The sequence below is a fragment of the Athene cunicularia genome, assembly GCF_003259725.1.
Source record: "Athene cunicularia isolate RWA chromosome Z unlocalized genomic scaffold, athCun1 chrZ_part1, whole genome shotgun sequence".
Classification (NCBI taxonomy): domain Eukaryota; kingdom Metazoa; phylum Chordata; class Aves; order Strigiformes; family Strigidae; genus Athene; species Athene cunicularia.
In genome coordinates, this window is record NW_020799142.1 from 16126202 (window position 1) to 16145838 (window position 19637).

Here is a 19637-nt window from a genome sequence, read left to right on the forward strand (position 1 = left end):
TAATTCCTACTCCTAAAAAGCTTACACATGTTCCTTTCTTAATTTTTGTGCTCACAGTTTCTAACCCGTTTGCTTTCAGGGTTTCTGAAATTGTTGACACTAAGTGGTCCACCTGATTTTCTGATGGCGATCAAGATATCATCCATGTATTGAATGATGGTTGCAGTTGGGGCTGTGGCGCAGGTTGAGCTATAATAAGTTGAGCCATAAAATTGATCACTTCTCGAGGGGGGAGTGGGTTCGGGAGTGCTTTGCTCCATCCAGGGTTGGAAAATTTCTTTGGTCGCCGAATTGCATTGTTGACGTATGCATTCTGTTACAACTGGGCCTTTTCCCTCTGCAGGTAATGTTGAAGAGTCGATCACTGCCTGGAGGTGGTCTATGAACTGTGTAAAGTTCTCACTTTCATTTTGTTTAATAGTAGACCAAGAGGACGGCTTTGCAACCACCCTACAAGCTATGCAAATGGTGTCTCTGGCCGCACGAGTAGTTGCCGTAATTTCCTGGGCTCATAGGCCGTGAGCTTGCGCTTGAGGGGTAGTTATCTCTGGATCTGTACCCATCAGACGTTGCAAGCTAGATCCATGCAAGGGATGGTTTGCCCCTGCGCTGCCCCGGCCCGGCCGCAGAGGGGCCGAGCACCCTTTTTTTTCCCGGTTTATCTCTGCCCTGAAATACAACCGGAATCGTGCTTTCAGCTCAGGCAAGCCCACAAAAACGACTTCGATGTTGCCTGCGGGGCGGGGGGAAAGCCGCAACGCGAACGTTCGGATAGGCGATGAGCCTAAAACCTGTCTTTTACCAAATTATCCTGTGCAAAGGAAGTTTTGCTCTTTGACTAATAGGTGAGCTGGTGAATGACTAAGTGTGGGACTTCTTTCGTACCTGCTATAATAGCCTTGTTCTCGTGTGTCTCTATAGGGTGGATTTGCCAAGTGTTATGAGATGACGGATTTGACGACAAATAAAGTTTATGCTGCAAAAATCATTCCTCACAGCAGAGTAGCAAAACCTCATCAAAGGGAAAAGGTGTGTGTGCATGAATTAACTCTTTCCTCCTCAAACTCTCGGTGTGCTGCATTGCCTAGCCCTTTCCCTAAAATGGTTCTGATAGAGAACCATTATACTCAGCCTTGTGGATGCATGACTAAGAACACTTTTTCTTGTCTCTGCAGATTGATAAAGAGATTGAGCTGCACAGAATGCTTAATCATAGGCACGTTGTGCAGTTTTACCACTACTTTGAAGATAGAGAGAATATTTACATTCTTCTGGAGTACTGCAGTAGAAGGGTGAGCATCAGCTGGGAGAAATCTAGTATTTACTTACCTGGAATCTTCAATTAATTTAAATGTGTGATGTGTAAAAGGTATTTTTTGTGGCTTCTTTAGTTGTCATTTCTCCATGCATTGATGTACTTTTGCTTGAGTCCTGTGTGTGAATGTTCTGTGACATTTTTGCCTTCTTTACCTCTGCAGTCAATGGCTCACATATTAAAAGCAAGGAAGGTTTTGACAGAACCAGAAGTACGATACTACCTCAGGCAAATTGTGTCAGGGCTAAAGTATCTTCATGAACAGGAAATCTTGCACAGGGATCTTAAGCTAGGTAAGTTCTGCACCTCACTAACTTCAAAACAAACTCCTCCAGCCCTGTCAGCATTGTACCACTTTACACTTGTGTGGTGATAGCTTAATTAGTAGAATCGTCTCAGTTTGTCTTTACAGTGGAAACTTGGAGTGCTTAAGGGATGACATTAGGCATTCCTACTTAAAAAAAGAAGAAAAAGTCGTGGCTAGCTTCTGGCTTTGAACAAAGTATGACTCAGCACCTGTGGCAAATGCATTCCTACCTTTCAAGAAAAGGACTAACTGGAGTTTCTCTCTGCTAGGTAACTTCTTCATTAATGAGAACATGGAACTGAAACTGGGTGACTTTGGCTTGGCAGCTAGGCTGGAACCACTGGAGCACAGGAGGAGGTAGGATCATAAAAAAATGAAAACAAATTTATTTAGAAATGAGAAATCTTGTTCGATAGCAAAAGCTAATTGCTTCTGGGATCAAGATTTCTTCTTCAAAAGAACAGGCTACCATGCTTTGACTTCTGCTTTCCTCTGAGCTTTTGAATAATAGTAAAGCCAGAGACAGGGTACCTGACTGGTTAATAGTGCAGATACAAGTCTGCTGTCCCTGTATCACGAAGACACCATGAAACACCTCTACTCTATTAACATTCAGACAGCTCCTCTTTAGGAGTCTGAGTTCTTGTCTGAACTTGAGAGGAAAACCTGCCCTATGAAAAACAGCTTCTCTCCTCTTTCTATATGAAATACTAACTGGCTCTGTGGCCTCTTTGATTTGCAGAACAATATGTGGCACACCAAATTACCTCTCTCCAGAAGTCCTCAACAAACAAGGGCATAGCTGTGAATCTGATATCTGGGCCTTGGGCTGTGTAATGTAAGTACTTCACTGCCTTTGAAATGAAATATTTCTATCCTGGCTTAGGCTTTTCAGAGTTCAAAGGGGATGCAGTACTGCATCAGTTTGTAGTTTGCAGCCTTTTATACATGTGTAGCCCAAGTGCAGAAATTCTCCTTTGTATTAGGAGACAGACCTAGCATTTCCAGTAGTTGTAGATAAGTATTGTGGGTGTGTAAAATAAGTAAAATTTCTTTTCTTTGCTTTTAAAAAGGTATACAATGCTGTTGGGAAGACCCCCATTTGAGACCACAAATCTTAAAGAAACATACAGATGTATAAGGGAAGCAAGATACAGCCTGCCTTCATCTCTCTTGGCACCTGCAAAACACTTAATAGCTAGCATGTTGTCCAAAAATCCTGAAGATCGGCCCAGTTTAGATGAAATAATTCGACATGAATTTTTCTTACAGGTTTGTACTGTGTAGTGTTCTGGCTGAAAAAATATCCACGCTGAGAATGCACTCTGGTCTAAAAATGGGGTTTTTTTGTATCATTTCCACAGGGCTTTACACCCGATAGACTTTCTGCTAGCTGTTGTCACACTGTTCCTGATTTCCATTTGTCAAGTCCTGCTAAAAATTTCTTCAAAAAAGCAGCTGCTGCTCTCTTTGGTGGTAAAAAGGATAAAGCCCGATACTTTGACACACAAAGTAAGTGGATTGTAGCTAAGTTTGAAACCTATCTCTATGCCATCAATGTCGTGCTGGTAATGTACAGCTATGAGATAGCAGTGGAGCACTTGTATTTATGTCTCAGAGCTTCTCTGGGTTAGTTCTGAAATATAGATGTCAGCCTTCCACCTATGCCAACTTACATAAGTAAATGTTTTTTATGGCATACTGACAATCTATATTGGCCATCTGTTAGTCCCTAATGTCTATTAAAATTTAGTCTTAGTGATCTGTGTATAATGGCACTGCTGTTCTGGGACATTATGGTGGTTTTAGAAGCTACGGGAGGTAGAGAGCATGCTTTCTGCAGTAAACTTGTTAAACTTGCTGTAGTTCAACAGCACTTCCAGATGCAGTGTTAAGTATTTTTCCCTATATTACAGACAGAGTAGCTAAAGAAGATGAAGAAATCTACAAGCTCAGGCATGATTTGAAGAAGACATCGATAACCCAGCAGCCCCACAAACACAGAACAGATGAGGTAAATGCAAGTGCAGTTTAATTCAAATACAGTAGCAGTTGGGTGGAGTAGCAAGAATTAAATTATATTTGACTTGGATATCAGAGCTGGGGCTGTACACAGCATAATTAAGCTTAAATGATTAGCAGAGTTGCTTTAAGAAGACTTAACCAAGCTTCACCCAAGGTATGGTAGCCTTAGTAGGGAGACTGTGCTTTTGAGTAATTATGGTATCTGCCTAGTCTCCATTGTCATCCATGTGTTAACTTGTCTGCTAGGTGCTCTTTCTCAGTATTCCAAATAAAGGGCTTCTCTTCATAAAAAATTACAACTTAAAGAATAAATAGTTGAGAATCTAACTCTTGCCTTTTGGTGTTCAGACCTGCACACACCTGTTCTCTTGCTAGGGCAGAAAAGCAGAGGACTGATTAATAGCATGTAAGATGCAAATTGAAGATCTAAGGAATGGAAAGATCTGGCATGCTGCTTTAAGCCCAGTATAACAGCAGCTCTTTGTACTTGCAGGAAACATTAATACCAGTTTTCCTAGAATTTATCATTTGTTGAGAAACAGGAGAGCTATGCAAAACATGTGTATAAGCCTTGGTGTGTGTTTTGTTTGTTTACATGTCTGATATCTCTTCTAGGAGAGCCAACCTCTTATCACAACAGTAGCGAAGCCAGAAGCATTGCCAGAAACTAAGCAGATTGGAGATTCTATTCGGATGATAGTCAGAGGAACTTTGGGAAGCTGCAGCAGTAGCAGTGAATGTAAGTGCAGCAAAATGTAACCTCTAATTCTAAATCCCACCTTTACTTCCTTTGTGTATCAGATTTGGAAGCTTGAAATGAAGAGCTGCTTTCTTCCCCACCTCCTATTTTTGATGCTCTAAATTTTACAGCCAATATTTTGGAAGAATAAAAACTGGAAAGCCATAAAGGCTTAATTTAAAATTACAGTCTAGATAACTGAAGCTGAAGAATGAAAGCCTGCTCTCTCTTGTGCTCTTGTCAGTCTAATAATCCTTCTCTTTCAGGCCTGGAAGACAGTACCATGGGAAGTGTTGCTGATACAGTTGCAAGGGTATTGCGAGGATGTCTGGAGAACATGCCAGAAGCAGACAGCATTCCCAAAGAGCAGCTGACAGCATCCTTCCAGTGGGTTACAAAATGGGTGGACTACTCTAACAAATATGGCTTTGGGTACCAGCTGTCTGATCACACTGTTGGTGTCCTTTTCAACAATGGGGCACATATGAGCCTTCTGCCAGACAAAAAGTAAGAATGACGACAAAATCAACAACTCACTAAGGTGGCTTAGAAGGTGCTTTTATCTTATCCCTAACCTTTTTTTCTCTTACAGGACAGTCCACTACTATGCTGAATTAGGCCAGTGCTCTGTCTTCTCAGCCACAGAGGCTCCTGAACAGTTCATTAGCCAAGTAACTGTACTGAAATACTTCTCTCACTACATGGAAGAGAACCTCATGGATGTAAGTTCAGCACCTTCTGGATCTTGAGCTGTAAAAATACACTAAATGTGAACTGAATGCTTAATGTAATGTCTGTTTCCTTTCCTAGGGAGGAGATTTGCCCAGCCTAATGGACATACGTAGGCCCAGGCTTTACCTCTTGCAGTGGCTGAAATCTGATAAAGCATTAATGATGCTCTTCAATGATGGCACATTCCAAGTAAGTTTGGTAGCATTAACAGAGACAATGTTCCTAAAATACTTTCTTGTAGTAAAATCACAGAAGTGCCAGAAACTGAAAAAGAGAGAGTACACAAACAGGAGCTTGCTTCTCTTTTACAGGTGAACTTCTATCATGATCACACAAAAGTCATCATTTGCAATCAGAGTGAGGAGTATCTCCTTACCTACATCAATGAAGAGAGGATATCCACAACGTTTCGTCTGACAACTCTTCTGGTTTCTGGATGCTCGTTGGAACTAAAACACAGAATGGAATATGCTCTAAACATGCTGCTGCAGAGATGTAACTGAAGGGACTGACTCTGTTAAACCAAATGGACCCTCTTGTTCACTGTGAAATCTACAGTGGAGATGGTGGAGCAACTAGTATGTTGATGATGGATGTGTGGTGGTACGACAACTTGGCTGTCCTAGTGTGCTGGGCACACATCTATTAGACAGAAGCCTAAACCTACTGTTGGACTAAAATAGTGTGACAAGGAGTTCTTCAGATCATAGTTTTCCTTGCTTCATATGTGTGTTAAAGATATTTCTGACTTGAACTCTGAGCAGAGTGCGACTGCTTGCTCTGAGAGTATTTCTGATGGAGTTAAACTGTGAATATGTATCTACAAAGTGAGGGGATAGTTCCATTGTTATGGAATAGCTGTAATAAGCAGCTTCTTGCTGCTTAACTGTGAACTATGGCCATACTCTTTCCTTTTTTTCCAAAAATACCCACACTTGTGGCTGGCAAAGTGCATTCCTTGTTAATAATTTTTTTTTATTTATTACAGCCTAAAGTGAAGTATTTATTACACAGCATTTTTTTTGGACCTCTGCATTTTAAATATAAATCTGTTGGCAATAAATGTAATAAATCTGAATCATTATTCTCTACTTGTTTTATAATCTAAATTAACATGCTTTGTTTTGCATTACCCAAAATCTTGCAGGTCTGCTTTCCTTATATAATTTTTAAAAAGTCTTAACACAGAGCAGTTTGTCCATGTCTATGCACACTTGTCACAAGCACCAACATGCTGGTGCTAATTAATAGCAGCAACCCTAAAGCAATGGCTGATGGGGTTTGGAGATTAATGATGTATGTCTTGACACTTGGTTATTGTCATAGGGACTAAAACCAGAAGTATGGTTCTCAGTATTGCGTATCACAGTTCATATTAATGTTTTACACTGATTGAAAAGAACTTCCTTCTGGATGATACTTGATGGACAGTAGCTGTGGTAAGTTGCATAAACTTCTCTTGCTGTGGAAGCATTGCTCTTGTTCACCAAGGGCCTGAAGTACCCTGGCACATCTATGGTAGCATGAATTGTCCATACCCGTTACTGCCGCTTTGTTGTGTGTGTCTTTCTATTCTTAGTTAAATGGTAACCCCAGTGAAGTAAAATCAAAATGGTAAGAAGATTAAAGACTGACTTAGTATCAACTTTAGGCTTATTCTGCCATGTTGATAACATTAGGCAACCACAAGTGTTACTAGGACCAAATACCATTTATTGTATGTCATAACTTCGCAGTAAAGTAGCTGAGGACAGCATAGGGATGACCTGCTGCTTAGTGCAATCCCATGGTTAGTAAGTGTATACTTATTAGAGCAATTGCTTTCTTAAACTGTAGGCATTGTCCTGTGTTAAATTATTCAAACAGATGGGATTATTGAGGACTCACAACTCAAAATGCAGGGGGTGAATGTCTACTTGTGTATGGGACTCCTCTAGATGTTAGATAGCACCTGGACCTATTTAAACACTAAGAGTCTTAAAATGCACTTTCAGTCAAAGCAGCTGAATGCAAGGAGAAGGTAGTCAATATAATAAAGTACAGGCTAAACAAAGTACAGATGTCAATGCAAACTAGTGAGCAGGGGATTTAGCACTGGCTTGCAGCAAGAGTGTATAAATGTAATTGTTTTCCTTATATTGAATACCATGCATTAAATAATACTTCTCAAATTTAGACAGGAAGACCTAATTGAGTTCTTCAGATGGATTCATTAATGTAACTAGGCAGTTCAGTGAAGTTAAATACATACTTGCTATAGTGACCTGAATTCAGCTTCCTAGCTGTCTACTTTCGTCAAGCAATAATGATTGATTTTGTTCCTGGGAGACCATGACTTACCTAATTCTGCTTCATGCATAGAGCCACTATCAAGCCCTTTTCTCTTACAAAGTAAGATCTCATTTTTGTTTATAACACCAATAGGTGTATAGTGTGTGTGCATTTGAAACACAATAATTATTTGAGCTATAGTACTTCTCCAAATATAAAAACAGGTCTTTGTCTATGTACTGGGGAAAGTATGAAACTCTACTTCAGCTGCTATAATTTCTTCAAGTAGTGAAATAATCTTTTTATGGCTGAAATTCAGGCTGCTGTAGGCAAAGCAACTGCTTTCAAGTGTAGGATGTTTAAAAGTGGATGTAAAGGCCCCAGGCCCCCCATCCTACAGAATGCTAATTGGTTGTGGGCAGTTGTAATGCACCTCAGTCATACAGTTAAGTGAATAAGTTATTGGTATGCAACATGTATATGTGATACCAGGATGCTTGGTGCTTTCTAAATCCTCCTGTATCTTTCTGGTTAGTGCTCTGTATACTCATCTCATTTTTTCTTTTCATATTGGAGAAGAAGAGAGCTGTTTTGATCACGTTAAGGAGAAATACCCATTTCAAAGTACATTACCTTTGCCTTGGTCCCTCAGCCCAAGGGGGGAAAGCTGCTTTAAAATCCGTAATATAAGAACTTGCATCAGGAACAAAGGCTGTGAAATTCTTTCACAGGGTGGATCCTGTCTTAAATAAGACACTGTAGTGCACTAATTGACCTTCTTTACCCAACCACATAACATCCCTGGTGTAATTCTGCATATAGGAGGATTAATATTAGAAAAATACTTGTCCACTCCTCTATGTAACAAATGTCTTCTCTTGAAAGAAAGTTATATGGTCTAGATATTATACTTGCTATGCAATGTTCCTAATCTTTTATTTTGGAAGCAAGTGCAAACACAGCATGAGCGTTTAGCTTGGGAGCATATATACCTGAAAGAAAATACGGGCATTAAAGGATTAGGTGAAAGCTAGCACATAGGTTTCTCAGGTATGAGTGGTGGACACAGGAAACAACATTGCCAAGAATAAAAATAATCTCTTGTACTCTCATCAAAACATCTTTATCAGATCTTAAAATATATTTTTGCAAATATACATATGTACTTGTACAACCGAGTGCACTAACCTGTCAGTAGCAAACAAGTCAAGGAAACAATTCAAATAGGTCATGCTGCAACCTTAAGTAATGTATTACCCAGTGATGTCACTAGTCACTCAAGTGCTTTAGGGCATTCTTTAATCCATTAAAGTGTTCTGAAATAATTCCATTTCATTAAATAATGTCATATATTGTATATGAGAAAAAAGAAATTGAGAGTTTGGGTTATATGCTGCTTTTCAATATTGAACAAACTTTATGACATTGTCTAGGTTATTTAGGAAACTAGAAAAATATTGGAGAATGATCCTTCAGATGCCCAAAAATAACTGTTAATTTCCTGCCTGATTAGATAGATTCTAAATGTAAATGTGAATTTAAAAAAAAAAAATAAATTCTTATAGGTAATTATGAATCCCCAAATGGATATATACCTAAGGACTCAATGGCATAGATCACAGCTTTTTTCTTCTGGTCTGTTTCCATACACTTTATGCCTTATTAACATCAATAGTGGCAGATGTGTCTTTGAAATGCCACAGTGTTAGACCAATACTTACAAACTAAGAGGTTAAACTCCATTTAAATATACAGTATTGTAAATAAATATCATGGTTCATCAGTGTTTGGAAATTAGCATAATGAAATGTAAACATATAGCCTCCAGGATTTATGTGTGTAAATTAGCTTCAGTACGGAAAAAAAATTATTTGAAAGATTCTGTCATACTGACGTAGAATTAGGCTAAATTTGAAACTGTTGCTGGGTTTTTTTTCTACCATGCAATCATGAGGAAAAAAAAAAAACAACTTTGCATTGTCCATATCATGTTGATGTAATCTGAACAGGAGTAAGGTATTACCTTGATTGACCATTTACTGCTCTTTCCTACTTACTATTTGAAGAAACACCTTAAAACTGTCATGATGGGAACATAAACAGTTGCCTCCATGAAGGACTCTTAGTGGAAGACCTGAATGAACTCCCCAAGCGCTTTGTCAGAATGTAGTGCAGCTGTCTTTTGTGGCAGGCCAGAAATGAAGATTACTCCATGCTCTGCTTCCCTTAATTATCTGGAATGATCATGAAAATGACTACTTATTTTCTATCAGCAGTTTCGAAAGTCAGATAAAGGAGAGAGTGGAACAAATGTGCTCTGTGAGTGGGTGGGTGTGTGGGTGCCTCTCCAAACACTGAGAGTTTTAGGCAGAGATGGACAAAATAAACTGGTAGTCAGCTCAGAGCCCTAAGCATGCATGATGCTCTGTTTCTCCTCACCAATGCTTCCCAATGACCTCAGCACAGCCTCTGTAGTCTTCTCACCAGATATCTTGATCTCCCTACAGACCTGTTAGACTTAGTCCAGAGAAATACTCATATTCTGATTGTGGATATTGAATGGATGAATAGTTCAGATTAAAATTATTTTTAATTCAACCACTTTCTTAAAAAAAAAAAAAAAAAAAAAAAAAAAAAAAAAAAAAAAAAAAAAAAAAGTTAGGTACTTGCTCCACTATATATTTAGTGCTTTACTAATGTTATTAGCAGAGGTCTCAGCTAATCCTTTTTCCCTTCCTGGAGATCTTATTTCTACCTTCCCTCAGATTTTCTGTTCTTTTTTCTCAAGATCTCACCCTAGGGACTAAAAACTAGCTCATTTAAATTGTTTACCTGGACTTAAGGTCTTTGGGGCTGATAAACTATCACACAGCTAGGTCTTCCTAGACAGGTAAGTCCAAAGTGCTATAGTAATTCAAATAACCCATTTGGAACCTGGTCATCTTGAACATCATTCCTATGGACCATTCTTCTGAAGGACTCAATTCACAGTATTTCACATCAAATAACTGCCACATCAGCACTGTTAACAAGGCAAATAAAACAAGGTTTTATGTCACTTTTTCAATCTTCATGCAGACTCAGGAAGACCTCACCTGCTCCAGCTCATATTTCAAACACTGATTTCACAGACACAGCCATTAGAATCAAGTTAATAGGTAAACTGACAATTCATGAAATTCTACACATATAAAATTTTCTGATCTTAAAAGCCTCTGTATTTATAGTTATAAATATGGTGATAAGGCTTTTTTCCTTATTTATTTTAAATAACGATGTTGAAAAGTTCAAAGGAGGTTTATGGGTTTGAATTAGAACTACTTGGAAGAGAGAAAGACAGGGCTTTTTTAGTGGGATTCTGGCTTCCCCTACTGGTGAAGACTCCTGGTTCTGGTGGGAGTAGAGGGGGCAAGTATTATAAAGCAGGCTGTGGCAGAAGAGGATAGTCAATGAGAATGGAAGAAAGGAGCAAGGTTATGCCATCAAAGCAAATTTAATCTTCCAAGGGAAAAAAAAAAGCAATTTGCTTATCATCCTCAAGGCCAGCTTCTCATGCCTGCCATCACATTAAGTCACAGATAGCCTCAGTAAAAAATGCATGAGAAGTACAGTAAGTGGATAGAACAGGAAAGGCTAGACTTTTTAGTACAGGGAATCTAAGTCAGCTGAGACGAGCTCATGGTAATTTAAATGTCTTTTATTATATTTAGCACAGGCTGCAACAGTTGTGTATGATGTTTTACATAGAAAATGAAAAATGCTAGCCTATTTTCAGATGCCTGACTTCTGTTAGTGCTGAGTACCTATGGAAATGAAAGTGGATGGTCTCTGCTTACAATTAAGGTTAGATATCTTGTAACAGGGCACTGAGTGTGATAGAGTCAGGCAGGGGTTATGGAAAGGGGAATGTACACAGAGTGATTACAGGATTATTCAGTAGTATACGATGCTGCTTCTGTCTTTGAGCATTTACACTGAGCTTCTCATCCTCACATCTGATCATCTCCACATCATGTCAGTTCATTCTTGTTATTGTTAATTATAAATAATTAGAAGGTTAGCTTGGGAGGGTGAGTCATGGCAGAAGAGGGTATGTGGGAACACGTGGGTTTACAGAGGGGTTCTGGAAAAAGTGAGAGAGCTCATGACACCAGGAGGAAGAGAAGATGCTGGACAGCCATGACTCAGGGGAGGGAGGGAGCCCTGGGAAGGAAACATGGGGGAGGGCTCACTGGGGCAGCTGGTGGAGGGGAGATCCTGGGTGGCAGAGGCACCTGTTTTGAACCTTCTCCCAAAACAAACAAGTTGTGAAGGAAGTAGAAGCAGGGAGGAAGGAGACAGCCAGAGGTGGTTGGTGGAGCAGTGGCAGGCATACCTGAGGCAGACCTCACAGCAGGCCTGGAGGAGCCAGGAACAGCCATAGGACAGGTCTTGCTGCAGGTGTAAGCCTGGAGAATGCCTGGAGCAGGCCCAGAGGGGACCCTGCAGCAGGTCCTGGGGCGGGGAGGCCTGAGGGAGACTCCAAAACAGGGCCAGAGTGGGGAGGCCTGAGGCAGACCCCACAGCAGGCCCATAGCAGGGAGGTCTGAGTGAGACCCTGCAGGAGGTCAGGGACAGGAAAAGCCCACTTTCAGCCACATGAATGACAGTCATCATGGTTTGGGGAGGGCAAGACAAGGGTCATCTTTGGAGGAGAAAATAATAGGAGATAAGAGCCATAGAGGAACTGATCCATTATCTGTCAATAAAAGGCAGGAAGAAGGAGTAAGTGGGAGCTTTTGTGTCTGGAGCAGGGGAGTGAGTTCATGAGTTTGTGTCAAAGAAAGGTGTTAGAGACAGTACTCTGAGGGGATGGGAGATGACAGAGAAGACAGCTGGCACGCTGCTCTGCTGATAATATTGTGCATGGACCAGGGGTGAAATACTGAGGGAAGAAAGTTCTGTGATCAGAGAAAAGACAGCAACAGGGATCAAGAAACAAGAAATGAACAAGTGGAGAAGTTAAAAATCCCCCAAAAATTAGAGCCTTTCCACATTAAGTGGAGCTGAGAACAGAAGGGGAATACTTGAACTTGCTTATTAGTAGCCTTTCCACATCTGCTGCCAGGAGAGCTGAGAGAGTAGTGCTGAACTGGGTCAAGCAGAGGATTAGCAGTGCGAAAGTGAAGGCAGCAGACAGGCAGTGTGTCGGCAGGAGGAGATGGGAGTGGAGCAGGACAGGCGAAAGCCGGAGGTACACAGGGAGAGTGAATTCCTCTTCACATAATGGAGAAGGTGCCATGTCAGGAGGCAGCACGCTTATTAGACACAATATGCATCTCTGAGGAAATTAAATGTGAAGTAAGTGTTTAGAAAGTTTTCACATTCTCAGTAAAACAAAGGATTAACAATGATCCAGTTAGATTAGAGGTGCTAGCACTGGGGACCAGTATTGCAAGGCAATGTATTACTCCTCTGAGTCACTGGTTTCGTTCTCACATGGGCCTTTATTAACTGCAAATCTTTACCTCCTGATGGTTGCCTCATGTGAAATGAGTTGGTGGCTCATTCCTGTTCATACTGAGAAGGTATCCACATTACAAAAATCATCACTGCTAATTATAAGCCATTTGCACTAATTGGTATCCTTGCTGGAAGTCTTCAGAGGGAAGAAGGCTAATGACTAAACAACAGGCATAGCAACTAAAACACCCTGTTTCCATGAAGCTGGGCTCCTGACTGGTCAGGGACTATGTGGGGTGATTGGTCAAGGATATGGCAGTTGGTGCCTGAGGTGTGTGAGATATGGGTGGCCATTTTAGAACTGACCACTGATTTTCTGAGCCTAAGTTTACAGCAGTGATGGGGATTTGTGGCTTTTGTATGCTGTACCTGTTCTGTACTGCTACTTGCAATTTCCCATCTCCAAGTGATAAAATAAATCACGGTTTATTTTCTGACTTTTTGGATGCTGCTGCTTTCATTTGATTGCTCATCATCTTCATAACTGACAAAGTAAATAACTTCTATTTTCTAGTTTATCTATAACAAGTGAAATTACTCTTTTCTTAATACATTGCTGCTTTTGCCTCAGGCTTCCCTTTTCAGATAGTTTCTGATGTAGCAGCACAGTAGAAAGTCATTATAACTGTCCATTCTTCAATGAGAAACGTAAAATGAAGAAGACAAGAGTAAGCCTCCTGTCTCCTAGTTTAACTAGTTACTGGTTGACTTTGCATCATGCAACATTTGTGTAACTGGAGAAGTAGGGGTAAAACAAACATATTAGCTAACCTAAGTAATAGCAACAGCAAATATACCATACAGCAGGAGCCTTGATATTTCCTGGTTATCCAGATATCATAAATTTGGCATACAGAGCTCAGATAATCTGAAACATTGAAACAGACAAGCACAGGGGTAGTCTGTGGAGTAAACAGACTTCAGGGAGGTCTGTGGACACTGGAAATACAGTTACCTGAAAAGAGTAGCAACTCAGCAACATGAAACAGGGGCCATGCCCAAAATGAGACCCTGTAGCTTCATTGCCTTTGTGACTCAGGGGCTGATTCTCCTTCTTGAATGTTACATCTATCCAACTCATACCTGGAGTGCTGAAGGTCCCTTTGGGAATCTGTTTAGCATTTAGAGGCTCTTCTGCGGGGCTTCCCACTTCAAAAATTCTTCCTGGATGCGACACACTGTTTTGTGGAACAAGTCTGTCAGATAAAGAGCACTAGCACATCCACTTTGCAAAAGTAATACAGAGGTCAGAGGGAATTTATCAGTTTGCAATCTCTTTCTCCAGCATTTCTCAAATGTTCAGAGCTATTTACTGGTATCAATTATTCCTCCTCTTACTCAGTGTTTCTTCTAATCAGGTGTTGGGGTCTCAAAGTAGGAACCTGGAGGATGAAGAACTAGTGATGACCTTGCTTTTGGGGGAGGAAAAGAAAAAAAGCAACTGAACACATGAAGGGATCCTATAGACAGACACGGCCTTTTCTACTTAATGCCAATTCTTTCCACAAACAGTGGATTTATGATGTAGACTTACTGAAGCCAGGGTCTTGGAAAAACAAAGCATAATCCTGTAATTATGTGACCAGTATGTTGTATGAATAACCATTGTTCCACCATTCCCTAAGGTTGAGTATTGGACATTGCAACTGTAATTATGTGCAATTACAAAGCAGAGGTTTATAAATGCTCATTTTTAACACATTTGCTAACCTAGAAAATAGAGGAAAATGTAATCAGTGTATTGTCTGCCATTTAAAAGACCTTTAGACATTTCATTAGATTAATTCTCTCTTAGATAGCCTAAACAAAAAGCATTTTCATATTTGTAATTTCAATAATGCTTCTAAAAGGCTGAGTATGCTAGAGAGAAGTGATCAGGTATCCAATGTTTTCTACTAGTGAATAGATGTAAAACAACCGTAAAATTTGAAGTCCTTTAAATCTCATGCTTTCAAGAATTCCTACAAAGTAAGATTTTAGTGGGTATAGAGAACAAGTAGAATGACTCTACCTCATATTTTCTAGGGGTGAGTAAGTCCATAACACAGTTTTAAGTTAAATTTAGAAGAAAACTTGTAGTATTTTAGGTAGTACACAGCAAATAACAACACAGATTTGACTACTTATTTTCTGAATAGAGCAATAAAGTAATGTAAATGTTTTATAATTTTGGCCGCATTTGACTTGCTGGTCTTATTTTAATAAGGAATATCTTTCTTTGTCTATGATGAATACTTCCCAAAAATGAAGGATTGTGAAATCATTACCTAATTTGAATGGAATAGGAACTCCACGTAAGGACCTGAGATAGCAGATCTTTTGGAATGTGATTAGTGCTGATGATTTCTAGGGGTGACTGTCTTCCTGAAGAGAAAGGTCATGAGATCCCTTCTGAGGACTTTGCCAAGCAGTTACCACCAGTGGCTGCTGTCCTCTGCAAAACTCTTCAGATTTCAGGGGATGTTCAGACAGGCCCAAGGAGCTGAGTTAGTATCTCCTGTTGCAGCAGTGTGAACTAATTATAGACATAGAATAATTGTTGAGTAATAAGATAGTGAGAAATGACAGGAGGAACAACAATAAGATTATTGGTCACTTGGCAAGGGACGGTGCTTGGTATAATGTGGTTAAGGGGGTTTGTTTGTTGTTTTATTCTAATTAGGGTGTATGCCCTATTTTGCTAATGTTATTAAGGTATTGTGAGAGGACTGTGTCTGGGGAATGGACTTAAGAGGATTCAGGGCAGTGAACTTGCAGAACGACTCAGGACAGGCACTCTGTGCAGAGGGCACAATACAGAGAAAACAGAAATAGCTGTTGGACGAAGATACAGAGACTTCTGGCATTGGGAAGGAGACATAGGCTGTTGGGTCACACACCTGGGTAACAGGACACAGCAAAGTGGTGATATGGCCTGATCTGACACCACTAAGATCGGTGAACCATTAACCTAAATAACAAGCACAATAAAGTCCAGCGACATATCTTCTGAGATAACATCTCCACAGGCAGAAGCAGGTGGGCCTGAGCTCATGCTCCTTTTGCTCCAGGATGGTCAGAAGGAAGCACCTCTGGTCATCATAGCAGTTTTCCCAGATAGACCCTGAAATAAGACAGCTTGTGTATGGTGCACCTATATGGTTTGTGGATGGAGCTGATTTACACTCAGGCTGCTTGGAATGGACAGGGGTAATCACACCTACTGTGCTCATCTGTGTAAACATACTGACTACCACTAACACTGAAATCTTCAGTTCTGAATCTAGAGTCTTTTCATGCAGTGTTTAGGTTTGCAACAAATGGGTAATTCTAAACATGTTCTCTGAAGTGTGAATTTCTACTTGTGCAGACCACCTGGAGCACGCTTCAAAGAATGTGTTCACCTCCATTCTCCTGCCAGTAGTATGGCTTGAATATGCAGTGGGTGAGTTCTGGAGCAAAGATTCAAAGGCTGGCTTGTGAAAAACTGGTTTCTGAGCATGATACTTGTGGTTGGAAATGTGTCCTTCAGGAGAACTACTGCAAAACTTGCCATCTCCTGTGAGACATGAGACTTGTCTTTTTGAGCTATGGAAAGGAGACATGAGACTTGTCTTTTTTGAGCTATGGAAAGTGGTGGTAACTTGTACTTCATTTGTTTTGTGAATGCTCCTTTTTTTTTTTTTTTTTTTTTTTTTTTTTTTTTACACCAGGATGAAAACTGCGGTGGAGAGCTTTCGAACTCACACAGACAATAGTTATCCAGAATTTCTGATAATAAGTTTTGTCTGATAATATGAATTAATTCAGAGCAAATTCCAGATGTCCTGTTTCCTTTCTGTGCTGGTTCCTGTGCTAGTTCTTCGGACTCTCTCTTCAGAGCTTCCTGGGATATTTTGCTCCTTCCAGTGCCAAAGCACAAGTTAGATGGAAGTTAGTCTATCTGAACATGGCTCCATTTCCTTCTTCTGTTGAAGGAATGCTATATTATTAATACAACTTAGGAAAGCTGATTTAAAAATAGAGAGAAATTGTCTTTTTATATCAGAGCTACTAAACATACACAACTGTTGAAGTGTGAGTCAATATGAACAAACATATTTACTGTACATGCACAGCAATTCTGACTCTTTGGATTTATTGTATGGGAAATACAGTTAATTCTGGATCAGTCTTCTCTGCATCAGTTAGGGAGATGTGGATTACTAATCACTGGGAAAAGTAGCCAGTTATTGCAATAACATGAGAAAAGCCCTCCCTCTCATGTTGTTTGTGTTGGTTGTTTTGTTAGGTTTTGTTTTGTTTTTGTGTGGTTTTTTTTTGTTTGTTTTTTTTTTTGTTCAGGTTTTGTTGTTTGTTTGTTTGGGTTTTTTTAATACTAAGTAAACCCAAGTAATTAATAAAGGATATTCTGTTACTGTATAGGACAGCCTCAGAAGTGTGGCTGGCATCCCACCTTTTCTGTGCTTTATCAGCTGCTTTTCTTGCCATCTCATTTGATTCTTACCTTGGCATTTTATTCTTTAGTCTTTGTAGTTTGCCTACAAAGAGGTCACACACCTATGGTGTGAATACATATGCATTTGACTTCCCCTTCATCTAACTTTGATGGAGTTCCTCAGAAAACACTGGATTTGCTTGCCTGTCACACAGTCTTATTCTTTGCTCTAGTTTGCTAGTATTGGAAGTAGAACTGGAGTAGTACTGGTGCAGATCACAAACGATCCTACCCTGATAAATGTGGCTTATAAATACTATGTACAACAAAATATAAAATTATAATAAGATGACTAAAGTCTTATTAATTACAGAAAAAGTAACTACACTCAGATGAATTTTAGAAGCCTTGAATATAAGCAGATCATCTTTATCCAGGTTAAAAGGAATATATGTTTTTCAGGGTGAATATTTCTGGTTCCAGTAAGAAACCTCATTAAACAAACAAAAATAAGACACTCAAATGTATTATTCTCTTCTGAAAATCTAAAAATGTTTTCATTATGCTGCCAGATAATTTAACCTTCTTCTAACACATTGTTCTGCTTATCTGCAGCTACTCAGATAGAAGACTCATTAGCTTTTACATGTTAAATATTTCCCACAATTGTACTCTATTTTCCAAAATAATTTTGTATCAAAATTAATTACACTAAAATCCTCTTAGCTACTTTCTCAATTTCAGTTTTTATTCACTCTCACAAAAATATAGTGTAATTTATTTGTTGTTTACCCCATGAAGAAGCAAGAATTAATGCTACTCTCAAAAAGAAAATGTCCTATCTATCTTCTATTTGTGTGAATCTACAAAAGTAAGTTATATCTAGAAAGGGGAAAAAAAGAAAGGTGGAAAAAATTCCATGATACTGTATGGGGTGTAAAACTGAAAGGTTAAATTCTGACATGCTTCTCTCCTTGAGGTTTCTCAATTTTGACTGGGATTGCATGGCCATTTCCTGCATAATGGAGACTGTGATGATTTCTGTGATCTTTTTATATCCTTTATAGGTAATTTAAGAAAGTTTATTTAGAGGAATAATGAAGAAGCCTTACAGAATAAATAAGGTGCCTTGAATTGAAAGCTGTCTACTGTGGGAACACAGTGCCCCCTCACTTTTCTGTCAAACTCTTTTGTGGTGTTTTTTGGAGGGGTGGGGGGGTACTTATTTTATATAGCATCATCCAAATAAAACCTGGGTGAGTACTTTGCAGGCCAGCACAAACTTCCTATATATGGATAGTCAAATGGTTAATTCACAGATTAAATTGAAGTTTAGAGTGTGCTCCTCAGCAATGGAGCCAATTTGCATGAAGAGCCAAGCTGTGGTAGTATAATAGCAAAAAAAAAAGTTGAGTCATTTTAAAACTAGTTAATAAGACTGTGGCATATATATCAGGAATAAGCTGAAAGGAACACGATGCTTACTGATCCCCTGGTGAGGCCAGAGAGGCATGCCATGTGTGTCACGCCTTACAGCCTTGCTTCCCATCCCTCTTATGGCAGTTCGCTGAGATCTTTGCCCTCCTGTGCAGGTACTCTTAGGACATGGAAAGAATTTCTCGCGGAACATTTGTACATACATCCTATTAACTCACAGTTGGCTAACTTGAGAGGATTTCTCCCACTGAGAATAGATCCTTAACTATTTTAATTTGTCATAAAGGCAATTTTTTCTTTTTTTTCCAAATAGGAGGGTAATCATAGGTGTACTCAAAATTCTTTCCCAGCATTGGCAATATATATGATATTATTAGTGTAAAAAAGTTATTTTAGACTTGAGGTCTGATAAAGTCTCTTTGTCTGGATAAGGAAGTTCTAATGCAAGTTTAATTCTTAAACAGGTTTGAAAGTACCAGTAGGAATTCAGTAAACATCACTGGCTCACATCAGTTTTATGGGACTTTGCCTTTGCATCACTCATAAACTATTCTTTATTTGATTTTTTTTACAATCAGACTCTTCAGAAATTTCCTTTAAGATCATACATGAACACAATGACTGCATCAGACCTGTTAAAATTACTAACTGCTCTGCAATGTCCTTCTAGGATACTGGCTTAGTATAAGGAGTATAAATCATGGTTCACATGGCACTATCAAGTAACCTTTCTTTAAGTGATACTGGTAAGCAGGTTTCTTAATATGAACTTTTGTAGGGCCTGAAGTACTTTCAAATTAATACAAGCCAATGTTATCTTTTTAGTGTCTTAGATTCTGTCTTAGATTCATGGGTGGGAAAGTAAAACTTCTGCACTGTTAAAAAAACAGTG

General features: G+C 39.4%; 1 protein-coding gene across 1 annotated transcript; it reads left to right on the forward strand.

The window, feature by feature from the left end:
- The first annotated feature begins 608 nt into the window (after window positions 1-608).
- On the forward strand, window positions 609-6189 carry PLK2 (polo like kinase 2). The gene is made up of 13 exons (XM_026865921.1): window positions 609-1029; window positions 1176-1292; window positions 1479-1608; window positions 1892-1979; window positions 2365-2460; window positions 2696-2894; window positions 2987-3134; window positions 3539-3636; window positions 4263-4386; window positions 4653-4893; window positions 4979-5108; window positions 5197-5307; window positions 5430-6189. The coding sequence occupies exons 1-13, from the start codon at window positions 946-948 to the stop codon at window positions 5619-5621; spliced, it is 1758 nt and encodes a 585-aa protein (XP_026721722.1). The 5' UTR covers window positions 609-945; the 3' UTR covers window positions 5622-6189.
- Window positions 6190-19637: the final 13448 nt, after the last annotated feature.